This window comes from Stegostoma tigrinum, chromosome 30 (genome assembly GCF_030684315.1).
Source record: "Stegostoma tigrinum isolate sSteTig4 chromosome 30, sSteTig4.hap1, whole genome shotgun sequence".
In the NCBI taxonomy this organism is placed as follows: Eukaryota; Metazoa; Chordata; class Chondrichthyes; order Orectolobiformes; family Stegostomatidae; genus Stegostoma; species Stegostoma tigrinum.
This window is the reverse complement of record NC_081383.1, coordinates 1-16,633: the sequence shown is the minus strand read 5'-3', so window position 1 is coordinate 16,633 and position 16,633 is coordinate 1. Positions and strand designations below refer to the sequence as shown.

The 16,633-nt window shown below is 43.0% G+C and overlaps 1 protein-coding gene across 1 annotated transcript; it reads right to left on the bottom strand.

The window, feature by feature from the left end:
* Positions 1-317: 317 nt before the first annotated feature.
* On the bottom strand, positions 318-16,576 carry klhl26 (kelch-like family member 26). Its single transcript, XM_059638463.1, has 2 exons — positions 16,374-16,576; positions 318-8,126 (listed from the first exon to the last, which is right to left on the bottom strand). The coding sequence occupies exons 1-2, from the start codon at positions 16,553-16,555 to the stop codon at positions 6,563-6,565; spliced, it is 1,746 nt and encodes a 581-aa protein (XP_059494446.1). The 5' UTR covers positions 16,556-16,576; the 3' UTR covers positions 318-6,562.
* Between the last annotated feature and the right edge of the window lie 57 nt (positions 16,577-16,633).

Sequence of the window (16,633 nt, the reverse complement as noted above, 5' to 3'; positions counted from 1 at the left end):
TTAATTGATTGCAAAGGACCACTTCCTAAACAAAAAGTGGGTATCAGTATGGAGTGGCACAGTGGTTAGCATTAGTGCCTCACAGTGCAAAGTACCTGGTTCAATTACAGCCACTGTCTGTGTGGAGTTTGCATATTCTCCCTGTGTCTGCATGGGTTTCCTCCCAAAGTCCCAAGATGTACAGGCTAGGTGGATTGGCCATGCTAAATTGCCCAATGTGTCCAGGGATGCCGCAGACTAGGCAGAATAGGCTTGGGAAATGCAGTGTTATAGAGTTGGGGTGGGGTGGGGGGGGGGGGGGGGGGGCACGGTGGTGGTTCTGGATTGGATGCTTTTTGGAAGGCCAGTGTGGACTTGATGAGCCAAACAACTTGCTTCCACACTGTAGGGATTCTGTGATTTGTTGACCGTGACGGACGTGTCTACTAGATTTCCAGTGGCCATTACATTATGCTGTCCAAGGGTCAAATTTTACATCAAAATTATTCAAGCAAGTTATGGATAGCTCTGAAATAAAACATTTCAAATCCACCGTGTACCATTCAGCGAGAATTAGAATGGTGGCATCAAACTTTAAAGACCATGTTGAGGCTTACACTCAAAACAATCCAATCCCAGAGGACTGAGATAAAGGAACTCTATTTGTACTTTTTGCAATCAGGGATGCTGCTAATTAATCAATTAAATTTGATCAATTTGCATTAGTTTTTGTGCATGAGGTGAGAGGACCACTGAAATTAATGAGAAATTGGTGAATCAGAGTTCAGAGACCACATATTTGGACTGTGCATCAAATTTTAGCAAAAATTAAATACAATGGATAAGTTGGCTAGACAGCATTTGAAAGTAACATAGCATGCGATAAAACAGGAAGCAAGCAAAAAATCAAAAAAATGCCATTTTGCTGGTTGAGATAAAGTATTAGCGTTACTTCCAATGGTAGGTGAGTCTTTAAAGGCAAGGTTTAGTGGAGCTTATCAAATCAAAAGGAAATTGAGTGAGGTGAATTATGTGTTAAGAATGCCAGATAGAAAGAAATCTCTCAGTGTACCATGTGAATATGTTCAAAAGTTATTTCGATAGGGAAGGAAAGCAAAAGGAGAATGTATTACTGGTTTCAACACAGAGTGAAGAGCCAAGTTCACAGGATTCTGAATTGGATGTTCCTCAAATTAAATTAGACATGAGGAAGTTCTTAAAAATCAGGATAAAACAGAGTTAACTTCCAAAGGAATATCAAAATGACCAGCAAGAGTTATTACAATCAAATGGGGAGATATGTGGGAATAAGCTGGGAAAGTACTAATGGCACATAATGTAGATGTACAAAATGTGTTCCAATTAAGCACTATCCTTATAGACATAACCCTCTAAAGTTGGAAATGATTCAAAAAGGATTTGAAAGCATGCTCAGAGACAATATAATTCAAATGAGGTGCAACGAATGGAACTCACCCATAGTAATGGTGCCAAAACCAGGTGGTGTCCGATAATTATAAGTGGGCCTTCTCAAAGCCAATGGAGTTACAAAATCTAATTCATATCCCATTCCACATTTGCAAGACTATATTAAGAAAGTAGGACAAGCAACTTATACCTCTCAGCTGGACTTTCTTGAAGGACACTGGCAGGTACTTTTATCCAAAAGAGTGAAGGAAATTTAAAGTCAGTTTAAAGTCATGCTATTTGGTCTGAAAAACGCGCCAGCCACATTTCAAAGACTAACCAACAGTCATTTCGAGATTACCCAAATGATGTAGTGTACATCAACGATCTGGTGGTTTTTAGTTACGTGAAAGACACATTTGAAGCATCTATCAAAATTATTCAATCAACTTTAGGGTGCAGGGTTAGTGATAAACTTTGCTAAGAGTGAGCTCGCGAAAGCCCAAATCACGTTCCTGGGCTGTGCCATTGTAAGTGGAAAGATGGTCTCACACGACATGAAAACAAAGGTTATTGAAGAGCTTCCCATATCATCGACGAAGAGGGAAGTTCTACAATTCCTGGGAAGGAGTGGTTTTTATCAGAAGTTCGTACCAAATGTTTACAATGTGGTTGCTCCATTGATTGGCTTGTAGAAGTGCAGAAAATTTCAATGGATGGAGGACTATCAGAAGGCACTCAACAGCCTGAAAGCTGTGTTAGCCACATTTAATTACGCAAAACCATTCAAGGGTGGCCATCACTGCAAATGAAGTAGGTGTCAGTGCTGTTTTGTTGCAAGATGAGAAGATAGAAAGATGTATTGGGTACTTTTCAAGAAAATTGAATAATCATTAACAGAAATATTCTATGATTGAGGAGGAGACTTTGAGATTGATGTTGGCATTGCAACATTTCAACACTTACGTTGCCAGTAATGTGTCTGAGTCAATGGAATATGCTAATTACAACCGCTTAAAGTTTCTGGAGAAATTTAAGGACAAAAATTCCAGACTGTTTAAATGAAGCTTATTATTGCAGCCATTCAATTTGAAAATTATATACATGTTAGGACGAGAGAACATAATTGCTGATAGGCTGTCACAACTTTGGTGAAGGAAGCTGGAGGCATTCGGTGACAGGACAAACTGGCTGAAATGGACTGTAGTAGTGAATGCTTCCATGGTTAGAGTCAATGTAATGTATATATATTGTAGTGTACAAACAGCATAAGAATCAAGATTTTTAAAAATGTACCCATCTTTGTATATTGATGGGTTTTTTTTAAAGGGAGGGGTGCGATGAAATTATGGCTTTAAGAGATGTATTTGTCCTGTTTTCTTTTTGAAGAGGCATTTTAAGACAGAGGTCCTGAGCTGCCTATTTGAATCCAATAAACAGCTTGAGGCGCCTTGGTACTTTTTATTTAAAAATTTGGAACTATATGAGTAGTCTGAATGGTTGGGGACAAGTTTCCACAGAAACACGATTTTTAATTTTACTTTTTCAGTAGTGGCTGCTGGGATCTTGAAGCTGCTTTTCCTCTCTCTGTTACAGCTAAAAGCTGGGGTTCTCTTCCTGCTGTTAGAATTGCACGAGCGTGCATCTATTTTACTGAATTAGCCTTTGCCGAGGGTGTGTTTATGGGATGTTATTATATTGGATCAGCTAATTAGTATTAGTTAATACACCTAATATTTTGTTAAGCATTTCAATAGTGTTACAGTTAAGCCAATTCCTTTATTTGTTTTTATTTTGTCAGTATTTTAGCTGTAGTGTAAAAGTAAAAATTGTTTGCTTAACATCAAGTAGTTTGACCAATCTGGAATGCAACACCTTACACTTACCTTTAAGGTAACAAAAAGTTAGGGTCTAGACCATCTTCTGAATATACTTTGACTTTGGTCTGGTCCATAACACTACCAATGTCTGCTGGCTCCAACTACTAATTTTCCCCTTGGTCTCTACTTTCCCCTTGTTTACTCCCTCCCCTTTATATACTTGTAGAATATCTTGGGATTCTCCCAAAGCTTGTCTGCAATTTTTCTCCCCCGATCTCCCTCTTTGCTCTCTCCATTGAATTCTTAAGGATCTCCTCCACCTCAGCCCACTAGGAACTCCATTGATTTGTTCCCTTTGTACCTGTTATATGCCTTTACTTTCGTTTTAATCCATTTTGGAATATTCCTTAACATGCAGGATTCTCTGGGCTTACTGCTCCTACATTTCACTCTAATCTGACCATGTTAGGCCTGTACTTTCCCCAATTCCTTGTTAAACACCTCCCACTCTTCTGTTGTAGGTTTACTCTTAAGTAGCTGGTTTAGACTCAACTACTTTCTATGCAGAGAATTCCACAGATTCACCGCTCTCTGGGTGAAGACATTTCTCAGTCCTAAATGACCTACCCCATATCTTCAATCTGTGGCCCCCAGCTTCTGGACTCCCCCGTCCTCAGAAACATCCTTTCTGCATTTACACTGTCCAGTTCTGTCTGAATTCAGTGAGCTTCGCAGGGTCAGGAGGAACAGATCAATTCAGAGTGAGACACAGCTTGAGTATATACTTTGAGGGCTTTGGAGTCAGTGTGGGAGACCAGTAAATCGTTCTTTTCTTCCACCATTTTAAAAGTTAAAAGTTTAAAGTTTAGAGGTTTAGTTAAAAGGTCAACAAGTAACTAACCAGCTGACTGAAGGACAATCATCAATCAACTGAAGCTTGATTAGAGCCTCACAGGTGTTGATTACTTAACTAGCATTGGTCATCTCAGCCCTATTTAAGAGGACATCTGTTGAAAGTGCACAATCAGTAAGCACAGGAAGGATCACGTCTGGAATGAATTACAGTATGAGTGAATACATAGTTCAGGGTCTTTGCAGGCAGCGTGAGAAGAGGTACTTTGTGCTTGCTTTTTTTGGCTCATTACTAGTTGTCATTTTAACAGGGTAAATTGAAGTGCAGGATCAGGAGCTTAGCACAAAGCAAATTGTGACATCACAGGAAAAATGGTAATTCATTAGTTGGTAAAATAAGGCGACCAAAACTGTAAACAGTTCTCCAGGTGTGGTCTCGCTAAAGCCCTGCACAGTTTCGGCAAGACATACAGCTCTCTGATGAAGGGTCTAGGCCCGAAACGTCAGCTTTTGTGCTCCTGAGATGCTGCTGGGCCTGCTGTGTTCATCCAGCCTCACATTTTATTATCTGCTCCTGTACGTGATTCCTTTGAATATGTAGGCAAATATACCACTGGCCTCTTCACCCTGCTGCACCTGCATGCCGCTGATGTACAAGGACACCCAGGTCTTATTGCACCTACCCCTTTCCTAATCTATTCATTCAAGTAATAATCTGCTTTCCTGTTTTTGCTGCCAAAGTGGACAAGCTCACTTTTATCCACATTATACCCATCTTCCATACGTGTGTCTACCCACTCAACTTGTCCAAATCACACAAACATTTTTGCATCCTCCTCACTTCACTCACCCAGCTTTGTGTTGTCTACAAATGTGGAAATATAAAATTTAATTCCTTCCTCTAAATCATGTGTGTTATAACAGCTAGAGTCCAAGCACATTTTCTAGAGAGGATGGCTGTAAGCAGTGATAGTGCTTTGGCCAATGATCGTCACAGAGGCCTCATGCAAAAATAACTTTTAGGAATACAGTGATGTTGCACATTCAATCACTCCAAAATTAATTGAAGGAAGATTGAGAGGCAGTGCTTATCTGATGAAAGGTAATCAAACTGAAACCTTAACTGCTCTCCCCACAGATGCTGTCTGACTTTGTGGGTTTTCCAGCAATTTTGCTTTTAATTCAAATTTCCATCATCCACATTTTGCTATTCTCCTGATTTGAAGAATTCATCACATGCTGAGCATGAAAAACCAGCTCTACTTTTAATGCACATTCAATGGAATCATTGTTGGAACTGAACGTCTCATGGATCTTTGGAGGGTGTGGCTTCACAAAAGATTCCAATGCTCAGTATTTCAGCGTGCTGTACTGTTGCCAGTTTTAGCACAATGAAGTCAAGAAACTTGTATCATGCACAGCAACAGGTCTGTTAGAACAGCTTACATGTGTGGGACTGAGATGTTAATGTGATAACATCCCATTGATTCCTATACTTCTATAAATTAAAGTCTTTTATTTACGTACACATAGGTATGCAGGCACTGCCCTGAAGCTTCCTGCCCAGCTAGGAATTCAGTGTAAAACTTTTGTATCTTATCTTCCCACACATCGGTATGCAGACACTGTCTTAAGCTGCCTGACTGAATAAAATTAAACTGTTTCAAATACGGTTAGGTGGGGAACATTTGTAAAGGTGAGAGACCTCTAAGGCATGTAACTTCTGTCGCTGACAAAGGGGCCAGGGCACTGACTTGTTCTAGCCAGACACACTGGCAACTTGAAATCACAATCTGTCCTGATAACAACTTGAAATCGCCTTCTGCCATTAGCAGCCACTTCACTAGCAATCGATACTACATCTTGGTCTTTTATGTTCTTGATGTAACAATTGTTTGGTATCCTGTCTTTGTCTGTTGTAGTAATTGTTTTATGTATCATGTCATTGTAAATTGTGAAATTGTTTTATGTATCATGTCTTTTGTAAAGTATAAAAAGGGGGGACTGTCCGCTGCTCGGGAAGAATTACTTGCGAGACTCTGCACTCTGTGCCGGGTTGAGTACAGTGATTCTCCACAGCTTGTACTTGCTTGGTAATAAAAGGATTTGTGTTTTTCTAAACAGGTCAGTGTCTTGTTATTGCATGAAGTCCGTGAGGGTCTCCGAAAACGAACCTGACAGGATCAGTGGTTTGCAGGGAATTTGGGGGAGGGAAGGTAACATTGCATGCAGGGTGATAGAAGGCTGGAGTTTTTTATCTGTAATTCTGATATGCTTCATTTTGCTTTCACTATTTGAAGCCACGTGGGGAGAGTTTAAATATTTGATTTAGGCATCAACATGGGTTTTTAATACATCTCTACAGAATATTGTTGAATGGCTGAGATTAAATAGGTTTCAAATCAAACAGGTCACTGTATGGTTACTTGAATTGTTACACTGAAGGTCCTCTGGCTCCTCCATTCTGTCCTGCAGCAGTGTCTTTGCTATCATTGCTCTACAAGCTATGGGAGGACAAGGGGCGTGCAGGCAACTCCTGCCAATGATTCCGGAAAATGTAGGTCCCTCTCCCACTCATCTGTGCCGATATTATAAACTTGCACAATACTTGTCACGTTGTTCAAGTGCCAGTTATAACCCCCCACCACATAAATCTTTCTTTGCAACACACAACAGCCAGCTTCAGACTGACCAGTCCTCATTGGACTGACACTGGTCCACTGATCAGTTTCGGGGATGTAATATTCAACTGCCAAGACATCGAAACAGTGGTCAACATGGTCCATGCGGCCACCAATTGCATAAATTCGTCCATTTGCTCCAACCATTGAGTGAAGGACCCGTGGCTCATTCATTGGGGTTTTGAATTCCCAGAGGTCAGTTTCTGGAGTGTAGCAGAGAAGAGATTTCTTATCCTCAATGGTGACGCCATAGCCTCCAGAGATATAGAGTTTGCCCCCACTGGACGTTCCCGCATGTCCCCAAGTCCGCCGTTTCAAGCAACACATATTCGTCCATTCATTTCTTCGTGGAGAGTAACGCTCAACTGTGGAGAGGCTCCCGGACCGATTCCGGCCTCCAGTGGCAAATAACATTCCTTGCAGCACATCTAGTTGGAACTGAATGCGACCTTCCTGCATGGACCGAATCCGTAACCAGTGATTGAGATGGGGATCATAACGGAAACACCAGCTGACTGCTCCTTCACCACTCCTGTACTGTAGATGCTGACCTCCCACAACATATACAAAGTTATCCAAGACAGCAATGCAGGCATGACTGCAGCCTATCTCCATCTCTGGTCTCTCCATGAACTGACGTGTATTCCCATCAGCAAGAGCAAAGACTTTGCGACTGACTGTCCGATCATTGTCAGTGTATGGAGTGCCACCAAAGGCAACAAGGGAGACAGTGTCTGATCGGATTCTAGTCCGAGCAGACTGCATCTCATGTTGGCGGAATGGCAGGATCTGGTAGTTGAAGGCCTCCAGCAGGTAGTGACGACACAAAGGGTCTTCCACCATCACAGCCTGTGTCTGGACATTGTCCACTAGTTCAGAGGATTTCATCAGGGGAAAGCGGATATGACACAAGACCAGATGGGCACTGGCTCGTCGAGACTCATCATACTGCAACCATCTGATAGCAGCGTGAAACAGGTCAACCTCACTGCAATTTTGCAGCTTGTTGCTCTTCAGAAAGAAGATGAGTCTTTCAAGGGGAAGCTGCAGGAAATCCTCCTCCTCAGCAATTTGCAGGAAGTGAGCAAAGGTAAAAACATCTACTGATTCTTTCAAAGAGGGCAGGCTGAATGTGGTGGCCATCTGCCCAATGTTAAGGCAAGTCTCCACACTTATAGCTGACTTCAAGAACTGCTCACACAATTCCACCACAGGCACAATCTGCAGGAAGACTGCTGCACCCAGCACATCCTGAATGCAGTCAAGGTCCAGTGTTACCTCAGCACTGTATGCAAAATCAATGACGTGTTTCAGGCCCCTGGCAGACACACCCTTCAACTCAATGATATCCTGGCCTGCTTCCCGCATTCCCCCGGTGAACATTGCCCTAGGATGGAAGAAACACAGGAATCAACAGACAGATTATCTTGCCCTTATCATAATGCTCACATGTGATCCTGCAGCATATAAACTGGCTACAGATTTCCTGTGTTACAAGTTGTTAACTCCACTTAACTTGTTCTCCATGGAGAAAATCCAGGTTTCTCCAGTCTGTCTACATAACTGACATTCTACATCCCTGTACAAAAAGAAAATACTGCAATTATGGGCTCTCAAAGGTCACAGACCTGAAATGTTAACACGGTTTCTATGTCTGATAGATGCAGCCAGACCTGGTGAGTACTTCAAGTTTTTTTATTTTTATTCCTCTCTTTTTTTTTTCCTCTGTACCTTCTATAGAACCCTGACATCCTTCCTCAAGATTGGTGCCCAGAGTTGTGCACAGTAATCCAGTTGAGTCACGTGTTTTAACTCATAACTCCGTTCTGTTGTTCTGTCTATTCCTGTTCCTGTTAAGGTACGAATAATAGAATGGTTACAGGAAAGAAGGGTGCTATTCAGTCCATTGTATCTATGCTGACTCTCTGCAAGCGTATCTCAAACCAGTTCAACTCCACCGGCTTTTCCTGTAGCTCTGCAAACTTTTCTCTCAAGAAAATAATCCAATTCTTTTCGAAAGCCACTGCCAAACCTACATCAACTCTTCTCTATGATGGAAGTTTTTGGATCACCATCGCCTCAGATGACAATCACCACAAATCAATGCTATCTGCTTCACAAGGAATACGAGAAAGAGTAGGCCATTCAGTCTCTCAAGCCTGTTCTGCTATTCAATAAGATCGTGGTTTGCCCCATAGAGGCCTCAGCTCTTATCTTGGTATTCCCTCCCAGAAACTTCCATGGGAACCAAAAATTAGCTGTGAATAAATCCTTTTGCCAATGGAAACACACTCTCCTCACTCTTTCCAGGTTCCTCAAAATTTTGCACAGCTCTGTTAAGTCCCCTTTGAATCTTTTGCAAGCTTTTCCACAAATCCCTAAAGGTGGTTGGGCAAGTTAATGGGTAGTTAAGGAAGCATATGGGATACTTGCCTTTGTGAGTAGAAGAGCAGAGTCATTATATTGGACTTGTACAGAACTTTGGTTAGGTAACAACCAGAATATTCTATGCAGTTCTGGGTTGCTTCACTATAGGAATGACGTGATTGCACTGGAGAGCATGCAAAAGATATTCACCAAGATGTTGACACAGATGAAACACCTCAGCTACGAGGCTAGATAGGCTCAGGTTGTTTTCTCGGAGCACAAAAATTTGAGGAGAAACCTGGTAGAGGTGGTATAAGATTATGACGGGCATGAGCAGGTTGGATAGAAAGCAGCTGTTTCTCTTAGTTGAAGGGTCAGTAACAATTTTAAGGTGGAAGGCAGGAGGTTTAGATGGGATTTGAGGAAATGTTTTTTCACCCGGGAAGAGGTCTGGAATGCACTGCCTGGGAGGGTGGCTGAGGCAGGCAATCTCACAACCTTTACAAAGTTTACTTGGATGAGCTCTTGAAATATCATAACATTCATGTCTATGTGCCTAATGCAGCGAAGTGCGACTAGTGTAGATTTAATGCAATTTCAGCAGTACAGGCTCAATGGGCCAAACCATATGATTCTATGAAACCTGCCCCCTTCTCTAATTTATCTCCTCACTCTTGGAACCACTTTTGTGAAGTTTTCTATATCCTCTATAGTTCCTTTATATTCTTCCTAAAGCAAATGTTTTATACAGGTTTCTATTTTATACAATTATTCCTCATTATATCTACCGAAACAAATCATTTCACACTTCTCCAAGAAACTTCAACTAACATTTATCCACTCATTTTACCAACATGTGTGTTCTAATAAGTAATCACCATCAGCTGCAGAATAGACAACTGTACTCTGCATATGCAAGTTGAAGTCAAAGACAGTGGTAGGCTGGTGGAGACTGGCTGTCTAGAACATCTGTGGTCCACGTCGCAGCTTCATCCTTTTGGCATCTCATTTAATGACATGCTTAGTGCTACTCTTGGCATGCTGACCTACAATTTAAAAAAAATTTCTCAGGCAGTGGGCATCACCTGCTTGGCCAGCATTTATTGTCCATCCCAATTACTCTTGAAGTGGTCATGGTGAGCTGCCTTCTGAACTGCTGCAAACCATGTGGCACAGTAAGATCTGCAGATGCTGGAGTTAGAGTCAACACAGTGTGAAGCTGGAGGAACACAGCAGGTCACGCAGCCTCAGAGGGGAAAAAAGTTGACGTTTTGGGTCGGGACCCTTCATCAGAGTTCTATGATCACATGGTGTTGACTGCAAACCATGCAGTGAAGGTAAAGCAATAATGTTGTTTGGGAGGACATTTCATGATTTTGACCCAGTAAAACTGAAAGAATATATTTCCAAGTCCAACTGGTGAGTGACTTGGAGGGGAAGTTTGCAGGGGATTGGTGTTGCCACAGATCTGCTGCCCTTGCCCTTCTAAATGGGAATGATTTGGTGGGGGCAGGGGGCAAGGAGCTTTGGTGAATTGCTGTATTGCATCTGTTCATCAACGGGGAATGAATCATCAACGGGGAATGAATCATCAACGGGGAATGAATCATCAACGGGGAATGAATCATCAACGGGGAATGAAGGCAATAAGATCGGGTGCTTTGTCCTGGCTGGGGTCATCCTTCGGCACTGTTGGAGCTGCACACATTCAGGCAAGCGGGGGTTATTGCACCACACTCTTGATTTGTGCCTTATTGAGCAGTTTTCAGGGGCAGGAAGGGAGTTACATGATGCAGAATTCCCAACCTGTGACTTTTCTTATAGCCACAGTACTACATGGTTCATCCAGCTTGATTTCTGGTAAATGGCAAAGGGTAAAGCATCCTGCACCACCCTAAGATGTTTTTATATGGTTGAACATATGGTGGTAATTATGTTGAAATTCAAGGGGTGATGGTTGGTACTGTCTTGCTGGAGATGGTCATGGCCTGGCACTTGTTTAGCATTACTTGCCATTTATTATCAAGCCTGGATGCTATCCATGTCTTGAAGCAGGCTTGATCCTCACCTTGATAGGAAAGAGAGATCACATTGAGAGTGAGAGAGCCTGAAATAAATTATAAAGCACAGATCCAAGGGTCCAGCCCAAAAGAGTGACACCTCAGGAAAACCACAAGGTCATTGACTGGTGATTGCTAATAATTTCATTATTATAGATTACTTTCAGATTGAGGGTAAATAGGGGAACGAGAAGACCAGTATTAAATTCTTTTTAAATCAAATTCAGAACTAAGTAATTAAAACAGACATACTGGGTTTGGTAAGATAATTATGTGTGAAGCTGGATGAACACAGCAGGCCAAGCAGCATCTCAGAAGCACAAAAGCTGATGTTTCGGGCCTAGACCCGAAACGTCAGCTTTTGTGCTCCTGAGATGCTGCTTGGCCTGCGGTGTTCATCCAGCTTCACACTTTATTATCTTGGATTCTCCAGCATCTGCAGTTTCCATTATCTATGATACTGGGTTTGGTGATGCATTGTTATACCTGCATGATGAGAGAGCTGGTGGATCCCATTGCTTTTAATAGTGACCACATCCGTAGCAAGTGTTGGTTGCTTGAGGAACTCTGCCTTAGAGTTGTTGAATGGAATCTGTGCTTTGAATGCTGTGACACATCAGGGAGGGGGAAATGTTACCTGGATGCTGTGTTTCAGGAGGCAGTCACACCCCATAGATCAACTACCTTAAATCTGGTCAGTAGTCATGTTCAGGAGGGTGTGACTATCAGTGAGGCAGGTAGCTGGATCCAGAAGGCAGTGTTGAAGGAGCTTCAGTTATTGACTATGTCTATCAGGTTTGATATTCTTGCTTTGGTGTGGACAGGTCTATCAGGAGGATGAGCAAACTGACCATGGCACTTTGAAACAGGAGGCCATTCAAAAAGTGGGAGAAGAAAAGAGAAATGTAGCTGTAATCAGGGATAGTACAGACAGGGGAACAGATACCGTTCTGAGGCCGGATTAAGAGTCCCAAAAGCTCAGTTGCCAGCCTAGTGCTAGGGTTCAGGATATCTCATCTGGGCTGCAGAGAAACTTGGGAGTGGGTGGAGAAAGATCCAGTTGTTGTGGTCCACACAGGTATCAACAATATAGGTAGAAAGAAGAAAGGAGCTCTGCTGAGGGAATATGAGCAGCTGGGGCTAAATTAAAAAGCAGAACCAAAAAAGTAATAATCTCTGGATTAATACCTGAACCACAGGCAAATTGGCATAGGGTCAACAAGATTAAAGTGCTAAACGTGTGGGTGAAACAGGTTGGAATTCACAGGACATTGGGGAAGGAGGGAACTGTTCCAATGGGACAGAGCCACGTAAATCATGCTGTGTTCTGGCAAATTGCATAACCAGGGCTCTATAGAGCTTTAAGCTAAATAGTTGGGGTTTGAGTTCAGTTACGTGGAAAATTATGGAAAAAGTTAAGATGGGGGTGGAGGGATCAGCAGAGATTTTTAATGTTTCCAGAACAAGTAATAGCACAGAGTATGGAAAGGGTCGGGAATTTAACTTCAGGCACTTAAGATAAAGGGAGCAACTATGAGAAGGGGGGCAGTCAATGCAGGACTGAGGTGCTGTACTTAAATGCATGCAGCGTACAAAACACAGTAAATGAGCTTGTAGCGCAGATTGAAATTGGCAGGTATGATGTGGTGGGTAACACAGAGACATGGTAACAAGCGGATCAGGGTTGGGAACTAAACTTCGAAGAAAAGAATTCCAAACGAAAGACTAGGTAGGTGGGCAAGAGGGGGAAGGTTGGTAAGAAAATGAAGTTAAATCAATAGCACAAAGTGATATAGAGCTGGAAGACTCAAAATCTGTATGCGTCGAGTTGAGGAGCTGCAAAGGAAAAAGACCCTGAAGGGAGTCATGCACAGGCCTCCCGGGCTGACCTCAGTCATTGGTAAGATGTGAGAGCCCATTATCAAGAATAGGACTGCAGCATATTTGAAAATGCATGGTAAAATAGAGCCGAGTCAGCAGAGCTACATCAAGGGGACCTCAAATCTGACAAATTTGGTAGAATTCTTTGAGAAGGTAACAAGCCAGTTAGACAAAGAATAAGAGCATGGCTTGATTAAATGCAGTCAACTTTGAGAGGGGCAGGTCATACCTCACAAACCTTATCGAGTTCTTTGAGGATGTGACTAGAAAGGTTGATGAGGGTCAAGCTGTGGATGTGGTGTATATGGACTTCAGCAAGGCATTTGATAAGGTTCCCCATGGTAGGCTCATTCAGAAGGTCAGGAGGAATGGGATACAGGGCAACTTAGCTGTCTCGATACAGAATTGGCTGGCCAACAGAAGACAGCGAGTGGTCGTAGAAGGAAAATATTCTGCCTGGAAGTCAGTGGTGAGTGGTGTCCCACAGGGCTCTGTCCTTGGGCCTCTACTGTTTGTAATTTTTATTAATGACTTGGATGAGGGGATTGAAGGATGGGTCAGCAAGTTTACAGACGACACAAAGGTTGGAGGTGTCGTTGACAGTATAGACGGCTGTTGTAGGCTGCAGCGGGACATTGACAGGAAGCAGAGATGGGCTGAGAGGTGGCAGATGGAGTTCAACCTGGATAAATACGAGGTGATGCATTTTGGAAGGTCGAATTTGAAAGCTGGGTACAGGATTAAGGATAGGATTCTTGGCAGTATGGAGGAACAGAGGGATCTCGGTGTGCAGATACATAGATCCCTTAAAATGGCCACCCAAGTGGACAAGATTGTTAAGAAAACATATGGTGTTTTGGCTTTCATTAACAGGGGAATTGAGTTTAAGAGTCGTGAGATCTTGTTGCAGCTCTATAAAACTTTGGTTAGACCGCACTTGGAATACTGCGTCCAGTTCTGGTCGCCCTATTATAGGAAAGATGTGGATGCTTTGGAGAGGGTTCAGAGGAGGTTTACCAGGATGCTGCCTGGACTGGAGGGTTTATCTTATGAAGAGAGGTTGACTGAGCTCGGACTCTTTTCATTGGAGAAAAGGAGGAGGAGTGGGGACCTAATTGAGGTATACAAGATAATGAGAGGCATAGATAGAGTTGATAGCCAGAGACTATTTCCCAGGGCAGAAATGGCTAACACGAGGGGTCATAGCTTTAAGCTGGTTGGAGGAAAGTATAGAGGGGATGTCAGAGGCGGGTTCTTTACACAGAGAGTTGAGAGAGCATGGAATGCGTTGCCAGCAGCAGTTGTGGAAGTAAGGTCAATGGGGACATTTAAGAGACTGCTGGACATGCATATGGTCACAGAAATTTGAGGGTGCATATATGAGGATCAATGGTCGGCACAACATCGTGGGCTGAAGGGCCTGTTCTGTGTTCTATGTTCTAATAAGGACGTGGACAGGTTAGGAGAGTGGGCAGAGAATTGGCAGATGGACAAGTATGAGGTTCTGCATTTTTGGCAGAATAGAGGTGTTTTCTATTTTCTACAAGAGGAAAGGCTTAGGAAATCTGAGGGGCAAAGCAACTTGGGAGTCCAAGTTCATGGTTCCCTTAAAGTTATCATGCAAGTTCAACTGGTGGTTAGGAAGGCAAATGCAATGTTAGCATTAATTTCGAGAGGGCTAGAATACAAGAACAGAGATGTACTGGGCGTCACTGGAGTCGGAGCACATGGCACCCACCAATGGTCTCAATGCCTTTAGGGAGAGGTGGGCACCGTGGGGCATGATGTGCTTTACTCCTCTCTTTCAACTGTATTTTGATTTCATTCCCACCTCCTCTCCCAAGCTCCCACCCCTTCACTTTTTTTCACATAAGCATTGCCCTTAGCAGGCTTGGGGATAGTAAGAATATGGAGTCATAAATTACACAGTGCGGAGCTGGAGGAACATAGCAGGCCAGGCGGCAGCAGCAGAGGAGCAGGAAACCAATGTTTCGGGTTGGGACCCTTCTTCAGAAAATCTGAATCTTTGCTTGTTAATGTTTCACAGACCCCACAGGTATTTTTCTGGTGGTGGGAAATATAGAATACAATTTTTGCACCATAGTGTCTGGTCAGATCATGTTTGGAATATTGTGAGCAGTTTTGGGCCCCATATCTAATGAAGGATGTGCTGGCATTGGAGGAGGTCCACTGGAGGTTTACAAGGATGATCCCAGGAATGAAGGGCTCATAATATAAGTAGTAGTCAAGAACTCTGGGTCTGTACTCAATGGAGTTTAGAAGCACGAGGGGGGCAACTAATTGAAATTTACGGAATACTGAAAGGCCTGGATAAAGTGGACATGGAGAAGATGCTTCCCTAGGAACAACGGCACAGCCACTAAGTGAAGTGATGATCGTTCAGAACTGAGATGAGGAGTGATTTCTTCAGAGTGTGGTGAACCTGTGGAACTCATGGCCGCAAAACAGTCTGGAGGCAAAGTCAATGAGTGTATTTAAGATAGAGATAAATAGATTCTTGTTAATAACAGGATCAAGTGTTTTGGGGAGAATTGGATCCAGAAACATTTCAGCATTGATTGAGTGGCGGAGCAAACTCAATGGCCCAACTGGCCTTTATCCCAAGATAAAGTAGGGGACAGGTTGGGCAAAGAAGTTACAGATTGTGGTTGAACACAACTGGTGATGGCCCAGTTCCTTATGGAAGTCCAGCTTTAAGCTGTTTGTTCTGAATCTATCCTAACTAGCATGGTGCTTGTAACCCACTACACAATGTTGGTATCCTCTGTTAGGCAGATGCTGAGAGGCTGATTTTCTAAGGTAGAACTAACAGCTGTAACATCAGAAATAGAGCTCAGAAGGGCTAAAGTGAGAAGACAATTTCTCATTCAAAAGGATTAAGAATATTTGAAATTTACAGCACTAGGGAGTGCGTGCTCAGGCACAGAGTATTTACAAGAGTTAAGGCTGACAGATTTTTCAGCATTAACTGTATCACGTAAAATAGGAGTAGGTGGGAAGGTGGAGACACATAGAAGTTCAGCCACAACATTACCTGATAGAGTAGGGTGGAGGGGCTCTTGGCCAACTACTGTCTGTTGTTCTTTTATAAATTGAACATCACTCAGATCTTGTGTTTTATAAAAAGGCAAAAGAACCCACCCAAACAGACTCAGACCCAAGGCAAAACCTGATCTCTTGGGAATGGATGTACTCAGCACAACTCACCTTCACCCAGGGATTTGAATCAATTTTATTCAGAACTGAGCAAACGGTTTTTGGAATTTTAAAAAAAACTGTGGCGAAAAAGGCAGTAAATGACTCACCGAAAATAATCGCTGCAAGCAGCCAGCACGGCCCGATGAACCCGAAACATAGCTGTGTTTACCATCAGCACCACATCCAAGAGCTGCTCACGAGCACGAAGCATGGCCAGGCCATGGAGGAGGGTGGCACTGTGCCCTGGGGCTGTAAATGTGTGACGCTGGGCACTGCTCCTGTCAGCCATACTGTGGGGGCATAAAGAGGCAGAATACTAGTGATACACATCCAAACATTACCGAATGGGGACAGGCCGGGGACCAGG